The sequence below is a fragment of the Lepisma saccharinum genome, chromosome 13 (assembly GCF_977018435.1).
Source record: "Lepisma saccharinum chromosome 13, izLepSacc3.1, whole genome shotgun sequence".
Taxonomy (NCBI): domain Eukaryota; kingdom Metazoa; phylum Arthropoda; class Insecta; order Zygentoma; family Lepismatidae; genus Lepisma; species Lepisma saccharinum.
This window is the reverse complement of record NC_139241.1, coordinates 46,233,586-46,246,776: the sequence shown is the minus strand read 5'-3', so window position 1 is coordinate 46,246,776 and position 13,191 is coordinate 46,233,586. Positions and strand designations below refer to the sequence as shown.

At 41.2% G+C, this 13,191-nt stretch overlaps 1 protein-coding gene across 1 annotated transcript in view; it reads right to left on the bottom strand.

The window, feature by feature from the left end:
• The window catches only part of LOC145996936 (LIM domain only protein 3-like), a 286,534-nt gene that overhangs the window by 15,862 nt on the left and 257,481 nt on the right, over positions 1–13,191 (bottom strand). The window contains exon 5 of the mRNA XM_083133519.1: positions 5,109–5,250. Within this exon, the coding sequence (XP_082989645.1) occupies positions 5,109–5,250 (142 nt within the window). The remainder of the gene's footprint in view (positions 1–5,108; positions 5,251–13,191) is intronic.

The following is a 13,191-nucleotide window of genomic DNA, read 5'->3' as shown; positions in this document are numbered from 1 at the left end:
TTTTCTCGTCCTCGTCTAGACTTGTTAATGGTTTTCTCGTCCTCGTCTAGACTTGTTAATAATGGTTTGCTTGTCTTGATCTAGACTTGTTAATGGTTTTTTCGTTCTCGTTTAGACTTCTTAATGGTTTTTCTGTTCTTGTGTAGACAGATCAATGGTTTTCCTGTTCTCCTCTAGACAGATTAATGGTTTTCTCGTTCTCGTCTAGACTTGTTAATGATTGATCATTTTTGTCTCAGTCAGATTCAGAGTCTCGATACAAAGCTATCCCCGCGCATTGCTTGTGTGTGTTTGTTTTCAAGTGCTTATCCTGCACAGATACAATTTGAAGTGCCTGCCCAACATACTATGTGCCTCCACCGGGTATCGAACGTGGAATCCCTTAGTCACTATTCGGTGCCGTTAGCACTACGCCGTCGGGAGCCCCCTACGCATTGCAACATGTCATGAAGGAACATAGGGGTTAAGAGGTAGGTCCCCACACTGTCAAGATCTTGTGGAGTTGATGTGATCAACACCGCCTTTACCCACCAGATTTGCCCCAGATGCCCATTTAATAGAAGTAAAATATTGCCACATGATAACACCGGAAATCTAACCCCAAATGGAAGTCAGACCAGACCGTACGACCAAGTCTTCCGAATCTCGATAGAGTCACTCAGGGGAATATGTCCATCGAGGTTAAATGCCCACCCCCTCGTATCTCGGGCAGCGTCAATGTTATGGCAACTCTGCGACTCTTGTTTGAAAGCGCCCTCCGTGGTGAGACGAGGCAGCAGGTTTGGAGCTTGTGAGAAGAATCTGAAGCCATTCAGGGTTAATTTAATGAGGTAAGAAGACAATTTTTGAGGTAATATTTTTTTGGACGTTGCTGTATTAACAGTGTGCAATAATATTCCCAAGAGAGAAAGAAACTGAATTATATTTGGTGTAAAGATCAAGAGTGAGGTAAACATATCTGCAGAGTGAAACTGACGCATGGTGCTCAGAGTTGCCAACCCAGTGATTCAATTCTGTGCTTGTAGCTGTGGGGTGATATGCCCACAGAAATTAAGTACAATATGCCCATGGGCATTATTATGAGAAGAAAGGACCACAACGTGACTGGATCCCGTGTATTCGTTGTAGTATGTGGATGCATGAAATATGTATCAAATTCACGTCCATGTGTCAAAAGTGAAATGCAATTTCTCACAAATGTAAACAGTAAAAGAGGCTATGGTAAATTCAAAATAAATGTTGTTAGGAACGCTATGCTTGTATGTACAAATCAGGTTCTGTTTACGAAACAAACGTTAATAATCTTCCAGTTAATGCTGTGTATTATTTTCCTTTAAATATGCCATGTCAAGTATTACAACAATTGTTTCGTGTATTGGGTATTTTACCCCTAATGGGTCGTGGGCATTTTACCCTGAACACGGGGTGATTTGCCCAAATTGACGTTCATCTGTTTATTTTGGTTCTTTTACAGGAATAAAACTTATAGGTAACAATAACGAAACATGTAGCTTTCATTTGACATCCTTTTTATTGCGACACTCCTTCATTTATCGAAGCTATAAACCGCCAAAAAAAAGTTGGGCGTATTCCCCCGAGTGACTCTATACTTTGTACAAAAATGAACCTACGAGAACCTGGCTTGTCTATGCTAATCGAAACTAATTAATTCTGTTCATTGTTCAGGATGTATAAGTACAGCTCGCGCATTTAACATAAACACCTATACATTTTAAAACTTTGTCCCTAGGTTCAAAACATGCAGTATCTGAAGATCTGTGGATATAACTATTGGCAATACACAGGTATTTCTTCAAATCATAATATAATGTGAAAAGAGCAAGTGTGTGTATTAGATGAAAGAAAGTTCACATAGTAGGAAAGAATACTCGCCCAGCCGCTCCCGTTAGAGAAGAAGATACATCGCAATACTCCGCCAAACATCTGAGCTCCACTGGATAATAAACCTTATTGAGCAGGCCTCATCTCCAGGAAAATATCAACTCGGGCCAAGCCCTTGCACCTATTAAGCTGTTGGGTGAGATGAGTCAAGGCAAAATGGATAATAAACTTTTTCCTGCTCCCTCAAAAATAGGCAATAGTTAGGCTGCTCCCTTCCTATTTATAGGCCCCGCTAATGACCTAACCCGTTACTGGAAACTTTCCGCTGTCCAGCGACACCTACCTACCCCAACGTCCAAGAATTCCAACGTACAGGAATACACAGACATACACAAGAGTTGCACACTAACATTACCAAAACACATGAAACTAAAAACCGACCGACCCAATTCAATTAATTATTAATTAATAAACATTAATTAACATATAAAATAAAAAGGATCAAGTAATGATCGCATCATAACATGTAAAGAAATGGCATGTATTCTTGTAATTCAAATCTGCATTTATTAAAATTGATAATATTAACAGAATTTACATAAAAATGCTATTATAAATGTAGTAAAACTAATATAGCTAATATTAAAACGATTATTATGTGTGTAGGAGTTTTACTATATGCAGCTTTTATAAATACCATTTACAGAAGCTTCCCAAAATTTCCTTCAAATAAGCTATTCAGGTGCAAATATCAAGTTGCTTTGACGATAAACTTAACACCATCTATGATTTTCTTTTTAACAAAATTGAAGCTCTCTTATTTTTAGTAGGAGGGCGCAGCTGTGGCGAAGTGCAGTGCAGGCAGGGTATATGGAATGCAAACGTAAATACAATAGCACCGGTTGGATGGACAAGCAATGACAAGAATTTCGACAGATTGTAGATCCCGACAGTTAGTAATGTACATGGTTAATTTGGAGTTCCCAGCAAAATGTATCCACACGTTTCATACATCTGTACCCTTTCAGCATCTCGATAGCTTAGTGGGAATTATGCCCCACTATATCTGGCGGAAGTACATTCCACAGTGTCGAATTCTTCTTTTAACTATAGTTCCAGTACCGATTAACCTAGCTGTGCATAAAGTTGACCTTAACGAAACTTCAGCTCTGACCTTGTTATCAACATGAAATAAAGAAAATGAAGAGAAAAGAGTCGAAGAGAGGAAAGAAAGAATAAAGAAGATAAGCAATGAAAGAGCAAGTAAAGGGAAACAGTGATGAGAAGCAAAGAGAAAAAGAGAGAAAGATGAACTGAGAGAAAGATAAATATGAAGGGATAGAAGGAGGCTTGTTTAAGGTTCAGGAACCATAAATGCTAATGGGTTGGAGCTTGGACCTTATTGAAACCGACCCAGAAAATATGTCCCTGGACCGTATTTAAATTGATCGAGAAAAAAGGTTCCTGGACCGAATTGAAATGCTTTACAGATACAAAGATTCTTTACGGTCCAGAACCTATTTACGCTTGCTGATTTTATCTTCTGGACCGGAATTGAATTTATCTAAAATTCCTGGACTTTTAACAACCCTCGTTAGAAGTAGCAAGAGAGAAAGTACATTGTAAGATAAGCAGATAATGGTATAGAAAGAATGATAGAAATAAACAGAGGAAGCAAGGAAAAGTGGAATAGAGAGAAGGAAAGAAAGAAAGAGGCAGGGATAGAGAGAGGAAACAATGAAAGTGAGAGGCAAATATAAAAAAAGAGAGAGAGGGAGAGAACTAAAATTTGTCCATAAAGAGCGCACATGCCTTGCGCTAGAACGAGAAACGAGATTGCAACACTGCTGAACCAGCTACCAACTTCTCCCCACCACGAGTGAATCCTGAGAGACGTACAACACAAGATCCGATCCGAGTTCGGGCCTAAGTGGATGGGCGTTGGTTTGATCGGACCAAATAAATGCGAACTTGGGAAACGAAGGGGAGGGGAGGGGGTAGGAGGCATCCAGAGATCGAGTGACTAAAAGCTGAGTGGGTGACTGAGCGGGTTGTTACATTAAGGGTTAAATACCCCTGACGAAGTGTGGACTTCTTCCTGAAAGGGTTGCTCTGTTTCTGGTTGGATCATGTCTCTTCTTTGGAAGTGAGCCGCGCCGATTCTCCAAGAAATGGCGTCGACGAATCAATTACCTCGATGTAGGTGAGAACACTGACTCAGCGCACGTCGGCGCTGCATATGCAACACTCTTCTTTTAATGGCGGCAACGATAAACGATGATGGTGAAAATGCTGACTCAGAGTACTCCGCGTTGTACGTCCTTTACTCTTATTTCAATGACAACGAATCAGTTCTCTCGATGAAGACGAGAATGCTGACTCAGTGTACCTCGGCGCTGTATGTGTAATTCAATTTTTGAATGTCAAAGAATCAATTCTCTCGATGCAGGTGAGAATGTTGACTCACCGTACCTCGGCGCTGTAAGTATATTCATCTTATTTATATGGTAGCAAGGATGAATTATCTCGATGAAGGTTAAAATGCTGACTCATCGTACCTCGGCGCTGTAAAGTATTGTCTTATTTACGTCACTTTTCTACCACTCTTGGCCGATTCCAACTGTGATGATCAAAATAATTTGATGAGACAAACGCAAAGGAACACCCATGCCGAAGTCAGGATTCGAATCTGGAATCTTCGATGGTGATACGTTACAGAATCTCTGAACCGAGTTGGCTACAATGCCATTCATTATTGGCTTCAACTTTACCATAGGTGTGCGAATTTTGCTTTCTCGTTAACAAAGAATATAGCTAGCCATTGCATAAGACACGATTTCTACAATTTTGCGAGGCTCGTCCTGTGTTTCATCGTTGTCAAAGGTCGGAAATACAGACCGACTACCTCAGATGTGACGGTCCACGGAAGTGCGCATGCGCGAACTGGACGAGTCAACTGGCCAAATAGGGGTGAAGGCTTCAGGTGGAACGCGAACGTGCAAGCAGGTTCAACCTTGTCTTTATTACGAGTTGTAACAGCCATCACAATCGCAAACAAAAAAATTTAGCAAAGAAATCTGGCCCAACAGTAGCCGAAACACCGAAGCAATTATAATCGTAATTTCAATCAGTTTATTAAAATCTCTTCAGCCTTCTATAGGAGAATTGAAATCGTGCATTCTGCAAATACTCCACAGAGGATATAGATAATTTCAATGTATACAAAAGTGGTGGAAATAAATTGGAAAGATAAATACTAAGGTTACCGGCAAGTGTGTCGTCTGTCGCTTGATGTGTGCGATGCTGGGTGGGTTGTACGCCATGTTGGCAAATACCATTCTCTCCTCGTAGTCATATTCGCAGAGAATCTTGTTTTCGCACAAGTAGAACCTGTCCCCTACGCAGAACCTGTAACGAGAGAAGAGAAAGTAATTAATGATTTATGTTTCATTTCTAACAAGTTAATAAAAGTACAGGAAAATACATTATTTTCTAATTAGTATAAGTTCTTCAGATATTACATTATCATATGATTTTTCTGTACACTCAATATGGTTATGTGAAATATCTCTCATAGAGCGATATAAGAATGGAATGAACTGTCCCCACCACTGACGTCAGGAGAGTCACCACTCGCTGTAACACACAAATATAACCTAATAAAGAATTTACTATGCAAACAACAGCCTTTGTATTTACTATAATGTACAGTCGCGGACACTGCCGTCTTGTAATGAATGCATTGACTTTCAATGGAATCGTTACAAGCCGGCACTGTCCGTGACTGTACAAGAATGACATATTGGTTTTAGTTTTGACCCTGTGTTGATAGCACATTAATTATGATCATAGTTTTAACTCTGTGTCAATGGCACATTAACTGTGGTCTTTGTTTTAACTCTGTATCAATAGTAGGGCCTCCTCTATGGCGCAGTGGTAGCGACCTCGCCTTGTAATCAAGGGGTCCCAGGTTCGATACCCGGTGGAGGCACATAGTGGTTCGGATCCCACTTTAAACTGTAGGCCCAGTTCCGGTTAGCCTTTCTATGCATAAAGTGGACTTAAAACAACATTTCATACTATGTATCAATAGTACATAACAGGGGCCATAGTTGTAACTCTTGTGTTCACAGCATATAGTTTTAACTATGTGTGAATGGTACATTAACTGCTGTCATAGTTTTAACTCTTCAGGTGATAACCAAAAAATAATTCCGCGCCCTCTCTGCCTGCCGACACTTCTCTTCTGGCGCCCTTAATGGTGCATTGGAAACTATAAAATGCTTCGCTTCTCGCTCCAGAAGCGACCAGTGCTTATTTCGTAAACTCGCCAACAAAGCGCGACAGTTTCTGATGAATCCTTGCTTTTTCATTAGTGTGACAGAAAAACTAGCGAGGGTGACGTTTCTAACTGGAGGAATGGCGATTCCGCTAACCATTGAAGCTCACCCGTGCCACCCTGGGACAGGAGGGAGGGACCAGTAACATGCAATATCGCGCCCATCAAATCAACCGTTACCATAAAGCGTTATTTGCAACTTAACCTGCAACCGTTACGGATCTTCTAATCAAAACTGGCATTTTTTTGTGTGTGTGTGTGAACCCTGCCCCCCATGCCCCCCTCCTCACATACCCATCGGAGTCGGGGATCACTGATGGGAACGCCATTTTTCCCCATTAATTGCCTAACGCAGCGCTCTAATAACAACTGCCTGCGGGGTACCATTGATCGCTGGGAAAGATTGCACAACCCCGTCCGCATTTACCTATTTACAGAATCCCCGATATCGAAAGGGCCGCATTTTACATCATAAAAATTATTTACTTCCATTATCTTCATGACGCAATAACATTATGACAGCTATTTTACACTAATTGATATATCTATCCTGCGGCGGTAGGCAACAACGGAAACAGATGTGCGTCGCGGGCCGACCGTAGCGCCAGGATATAATGGTGGCTGTAAATTGAATCGGCGCCCCTCTCCCTCCCGCGTTCATCTGGAACATCGGCAACAATGAAAACCGGGCAATGGCTCCATTCTGAATAGTCCTTCGCCATTGTTGAGGCGTCTGTAATGCAATGTTTACTGGTTTCCGTCGACAGGTGGCGCTAGTTGTTCCCGTGTGTGACACCCAAATTACAACTCTCATCTCGCCATGTTCCAATAGCCACAGTGACGTCATTGTAATCACGTGGGAGGGAGAGCGTCGGGTTTTTGGTTTGTTGGAAGGGTGGGGGGAAGGGGGTGTCTAATTTTACTTGATTTCAATTCATCGTATCACACCCTATTAATCAGTTGGGTGTGGTTCGGTTGTCACAAAATTGCTATCGTTCGGATTTAATTTTCGTAGCTGGGCCACCAGCCTCCCTTTCCCCCCTCGCAAAACGAGCGTTTACATCTATTGTTATTCCCACAACACGACCTCGTCGATGTATCGGACGGGTTGTTTTGTTTCATAGAGAAGTCAACTCTTGTATTGTATGCGTGCGTATGTGTTTGTTTGTGTACACAGCCTTTATCGTTTTGATAATATATAATGTCAACCTCCCCCTCCTCCCTTCATCTTCGCTGGACACTGTTATGTCCTGTTTTCAGACCGGACTGCTCATTTCATTGTTGCAAACAATGGCATAGCTGTGAATACATTGACGTGCAAAGCGAAAGAACTGATTCATTTTTTGTATGTAGAATCGTTCAGGGTTTTAACTTCATTATGTTAGTTACATTATTTCCAATATACGAGTTCTGATGATAGAGGAACCATAGTTTACATTTAGACACTCGTTTAACAGTCATTCAGAAATAGCGAAACTGACAATTTGGTGGTCAAACATCAAAGCTTATATTTTTACCTCACAGATGGCGAAATATACAACTAATTCTGACTTTTTAGCCATGGGAATATAGGATACCCGTAATATCTTCGCAGACAAGAGTATTATTAGTAATTATTAATTACTCATTTAAGTAATAAAAATCCATCTGTAAATTAATACAGTAATGATAATTTACAATGAGAGTACAACTTTACACGAACTAAATTCATTATATATTCTTGAATAACCATGCCATTTTATCAAATAGGTATTTTCATCTTTGTAAGGGAGCCTACAGAACAAAGCTATTTTGCTAAGAATGTGGTGTGTGTTTGTTAGCATGTGGAAGCAGGTACTTTACCATGGCGAAAACACGAAAATCAGAAAAGCATTTTAATAAGTATTTCTGTGGCGTGTTGCAAGTTTCCGACCTAGGAGCTAAGCTAACATCACTATTATCTGCACTAAAAGAGCATAGGAGAGCCTGGAGTGTCGGCTGTAGATGGCGGGCCAGTCGTGCGGAACGTCTTCTCTGCAGTCCGCGTTCTTGATTACACTATGAGGCCTGAAGACTAGAATGACGTTAGTTCACACCAGCTTAGAAACCCTTCCAGAACTCACATGGTCGATATATCAAGAAAATCTCATCATTCGTCGCCAGGAAAACACATTTCTCCGTGAAGAATGTGAGCGGAATAGGCAGCGGCAGAATATTCCAGTGTATGTTGCTTAAAAAGAACCATTTCTATAGCGAAATATAAAATTGTTATTATCGTCTTTGGTAACACGGGAACTACTTGTAAGAACTTAGTAGTATTCTTGTTTATACAGCCGACGTGGTGTAGTCGGTAGGGTGATTTGGCTTTCGCACAGGATACTCGGGTTCGATTTCATGGGAAGTCTCCAGCAATGCCTCTACATGATGCGGCCCTATGGTACCCAGCCTGTAAGAATAAATACTTGGAGGCAGGCGTCAGATTTAAAGGCAGCTGGAGCGGAGTGTTAATCACATCACCTCATATGCCTTCACGTCATGTAGAAATCCAAGAGTAAAGTAACACTTATGCTTAATGATTATTTATACATACGAGGGGCGTTCAGTATGCTCTAATACTCGCCTCCTTCCCCCTCATGTAGAATCACAATTTTAACATTTGTAGAAAGTAGACATCTTGTGATGACTTTATGCCGAAATGCAAGATGTTTTACCATGTTCTTTTTCCTTGGCCGGTGTTGGCAGTAGAGAATCATGCGAAGATGCCCATGAAGGCCGAGGAAAACATTGAGAAGATCCTTGACATGGTTATGGCAGACGGACGAGTCACCATCAGGTATTTAGCAGAGAACAGGGTTGTCAACCGGCACAGTTCATAACATCTTAACCAATCATTTGTGTAAGAATAAAGTTTCGGCACGATGGGTCCCGCGAAACCTGAATGCTGATCAGAAGAGAAGCAGAGTGACATGTCCAAGGCAACTTTTGGGCATGTTTCGTGCAGATTCAGAGGACTTTATAGCAAGATTTGTGACAGTGGACGAAAGTAGGTCTACCACTTTGACCCCGAATCCAAACAAAGCTTCATGCAATGGAAGCACACCAGCTCCCCAACCCCGAAGAAATTTCGTGTTATGACAACTGTATTCTGGGATGCCAAGGGCATACTGCTGTTGGATTATCTGGAACATGGAACCACCATTATGGGCCAGTATCATGCTGACCTTATGCCAAAATTGCGAGCTGCAATAAAGAGCAAGAAACGAGGAACGTTGACAAGTGGAGTGTTGCTGCAGCAGGACAATGCTCCCGTTCACAAGTCCGGTGTTGCCATGGCTGCAATTCATACAGCTGGAGTTGAATTGGTGCCTCATCCACCCTATTCACTTGACCTAGTCCCAAGTGACTTCCACTTGTTTCCACATTTGAAGCAGCGTCTCCGTGGGCAGGTTTTTCGGTATGACAGTGCCGTCATGGATGCTGTGAATGCATGGTTGCAGGAGCAAGAGGACATCTTCTTCCAACAGGGTATAGAAGCTTTGGAGCAGTGATGGACAAAGTGCATTGAAAGAAATAACCATATTTTCATTTCTGTTATATTTTGTTTTCTTGGTGAGTATTAGAGCATACTGAACGCCTCATGTATCTTATGACTATTGATTGTTTGTGCATAATTTATAACTATTTATTAGGTCTATTTTGCTTCAGTTTTGGCTAATCTCGACGGTGAGGATGAGTGATGATAGGATGAAATTGATGAAGGAACACTCACAAAGAACACCCATGTCCAAGCCGGGTTTCAAACCCAGGACTCATGGATTCGTAGCGGGGCGTGCTAACTATTCCGCTGCGGAAAACAAGGCAGAAAAAATGTAAAATAACAAAAGTAGAAATGGATATTTATCTTTGGAAAGAAGCAGCGAAGGACACCTGGATTACATATGTCGTCTCTTGAATGCAGAAGCTTGTCTTAACCTCAAGTACATCTATACTGAAGTAATTTTCTAAAGTCTAGGACAAGGTAGAATTTTCGGAGTCTACGACTCGTTCTCGTGTTGATTTTGAAAAACGTGGTTTTGGCACCATACCAAACTAGATCCTTGTGATGACCTCAGAACGTTACTCCCTTCATATAGGCTCATATAGAACCGAGTGGTGCTGAGGGTATTAAAAGTTTCGTGCGAGCTCTTGTCAGCTCCTTTCGGATGCTGTGCAGAAATCGCTTATCTCCCTGCAATATCCTTACTCTTCATCCACACCGTGCAAACAATCCTGTGTTGCAAGATGTGTCTATTAAACCGTGCGGCAATGAGAGCGACATTTCCCGGCATGCCTTGAGCAAGAGTGATGAGCATACTCTGGAGAGATATCACCTTGGCGGCGTCGAAGGGGAGGGGAGAGAGCGACCACTGACAGTGATGCACCCGGGAGACATCGCGAGACCACAAGATGCCCCGGAAGTTTGAGAGATTTCTCAATGTCTTCATGGAAAGATGAAAGCTCCTTAGGGATGCTGCGCTAGAGAAGAGTGGATAGGGAGATGTCACTGAAGGAGAAGTGTGTTTAGCAAAGTGAATCTCCTTCAATATTTCTGCCAGCAATAGAGGCAGATAAGGGCCTTATCAGAAGGGGCCTTTCAGGCCTCCGATGACTGAACAATACACTCGGTGAAAGACAAGAAGCGCCACCTCGCGGAACGGGATTATGTCGCGCATCCAACTCTTGTCTTTTGTCACGGCTATAGACGTCTCTTTTGCCTTCAGATTAAACAAGAACCGATTCGTTCCAGACTCCCCCCTACTTGTCACCATTGAGATAAGTTCTTTACCCCACCATGATATCGCACAGAGCCTGTCCCCAGACTTGGAGGAACATTGGACAATGCCTGATTCGACTGGTGAAATGAGGTGGCAAGCTTCACGCACTTAAAACGTCATCGGTGCGATGGCGTTTGTCTCTAGTCCTCTGTCTTCAGCTGTCTTATTGTGTCGAGAGTTCCTCTCTTTTGAATCGCCTGAGAATTGCAGCTGAGGACTGGCATTTATGACAGCGTTAAGCAATCTCAGGAACTCTTACTTTTAATCCCTTAGAGCCTCTTAGCGAAGGAGGCTGCTTCAAAACAGGAAATTAGAGAAGGTTGAGTGTGGAAAGTGACGAGCTAGTTGCTTTCACTTCTCGTAGGAAATACTGAGACGTGATTTTCGCCTATTTTATTCCTTTGTAGTAACACATAAACTGTAATGTTTTAAATTCGTCAAGATTAAAGATGGCTAAATAAGAAACGAGGCCAGATTTGAACTAACAGGTTTATATTCTGTGACTTTCTTAATATGATCTGAAGCAATGGTGGATATGTTATATACTTTCCAAATGCAAAATTAAACCACGTGTCCTTCAATAAATGAAATAACGTCACAAGATCGTAAAACTCAATTGATTACTTTGACAGTTCCTTTTCAAAAATAGCAATGTGTTACAAGTATACAACATGTACACCATGGCTTTACAAATCAGATCAACAAAGTCACAGAATATAAACCTGCATGTTCAATTCTGGTCTTGCTTCCTAGACTATTTAGCCATCTTCAATCTTGACACTTTCGTGCCTGATAGGGCTCTGAAACTGATGACCTAAAAAGTATATTTAAAAAGATCTTAAAATTATAAGCAAAGTGACATGTCCTCCTTAGGACTCACTTGTGCTTGCACCTAAGATCGTAAGCAAATTCTCTTTTCCACTATGGAATAATGTGAACAGTGTTTAAATAGCGTAAGAAGTTTGCCTTTGCAGTGCTGAATCACTGTGCTAGTACCGTATTCGGGTGTGACTAGAAATACTTGTAAAATTTTAGCTGAATCTGCGGTGTGGACCTCAAAAGATTTTGTGTTTTCGCCGCGGAATCGTGTGTATAATTTCGCTAGCAATGAAAAGACAAAATAACATTTCTAGACACACAAAAACATGTGTTAATTCTTCAGCATGATTTACGTTCTGATTTTCCTCTAAATTTCAACTTATTTCCATATTTCACTTACGTAAGCATGTGGAGGTACAGCCCATCCTTTTATGTATTAATCTTGTTCATGACGTCATGTCTTTTCATAGCTTTATGATAAACTATTGCATTATTTAAATAATTTTTTTCTGCTAAATTCATTGCTTAAATTCGTGCTATTAGTTATGCTAGTGAGGAACCACCACGCAGCCTGGAGAGCCCAAGTGTAGCAACGGATGTTTCCACACACTTTTTCGTCTGCTTCGAAGTTCCGAGCTGGTAATTGACAATAATCAGTATTATTGAAATTTGATTTGTTTTTATCATTAAGCAGTTACCTCATCATCCCTCAGTTTTTCCATTCCAGCGTTATATATCGTCGTTTTACCCTAAGTAGAAGGAAGAAGAAGGGTAACAGGATTATACTGAGCGTAACATTGACTTCCACCATTTGATATTTTATAAAATTTTCTATGTGGAGTAAACTTATAATACATTGAAAAACATCACAATGGATGAGGCTGTATAATGCAAAAAACCCGGTGTCAATATCTCTTACGGTTTTCATGTTACAAGCGATCAAAGTTTAGGTTATGCGACTTTTGAAACACCCTGTTCTAAATTATGTCCTTTACCATAGTTAAGTCACGGTATTACCATTACAAGCATAGAAGATGTAATTTACGTCTGATATTTACTTCACTTCATTCTGGACGTCGATATCTTTAGTATAGTATTAGGTACATTTCAAGAATTAAGTAGCTAAATCTCTGGCACTTATAAACCCGAAGAAGTTTATTCCCGCAGGAGCATATGTTTTCTGAGCAAAATCGATCCACTCTTGACCATCCTGACCAGTTTTCTTCAGCTCTATTGATTAAGTTGGTGTTTTAAGTCCATTTAATGCACAGTAAGGCTAATCGGGACTGGACCTACAGTTTAAAGTGGAATCCGAACCACAGTGTGACTCCACCGGGAATTGTACCCGGGACCCCTTTATTACAAGGCGACGACGGTACCACTGCGTCATCTTGATAT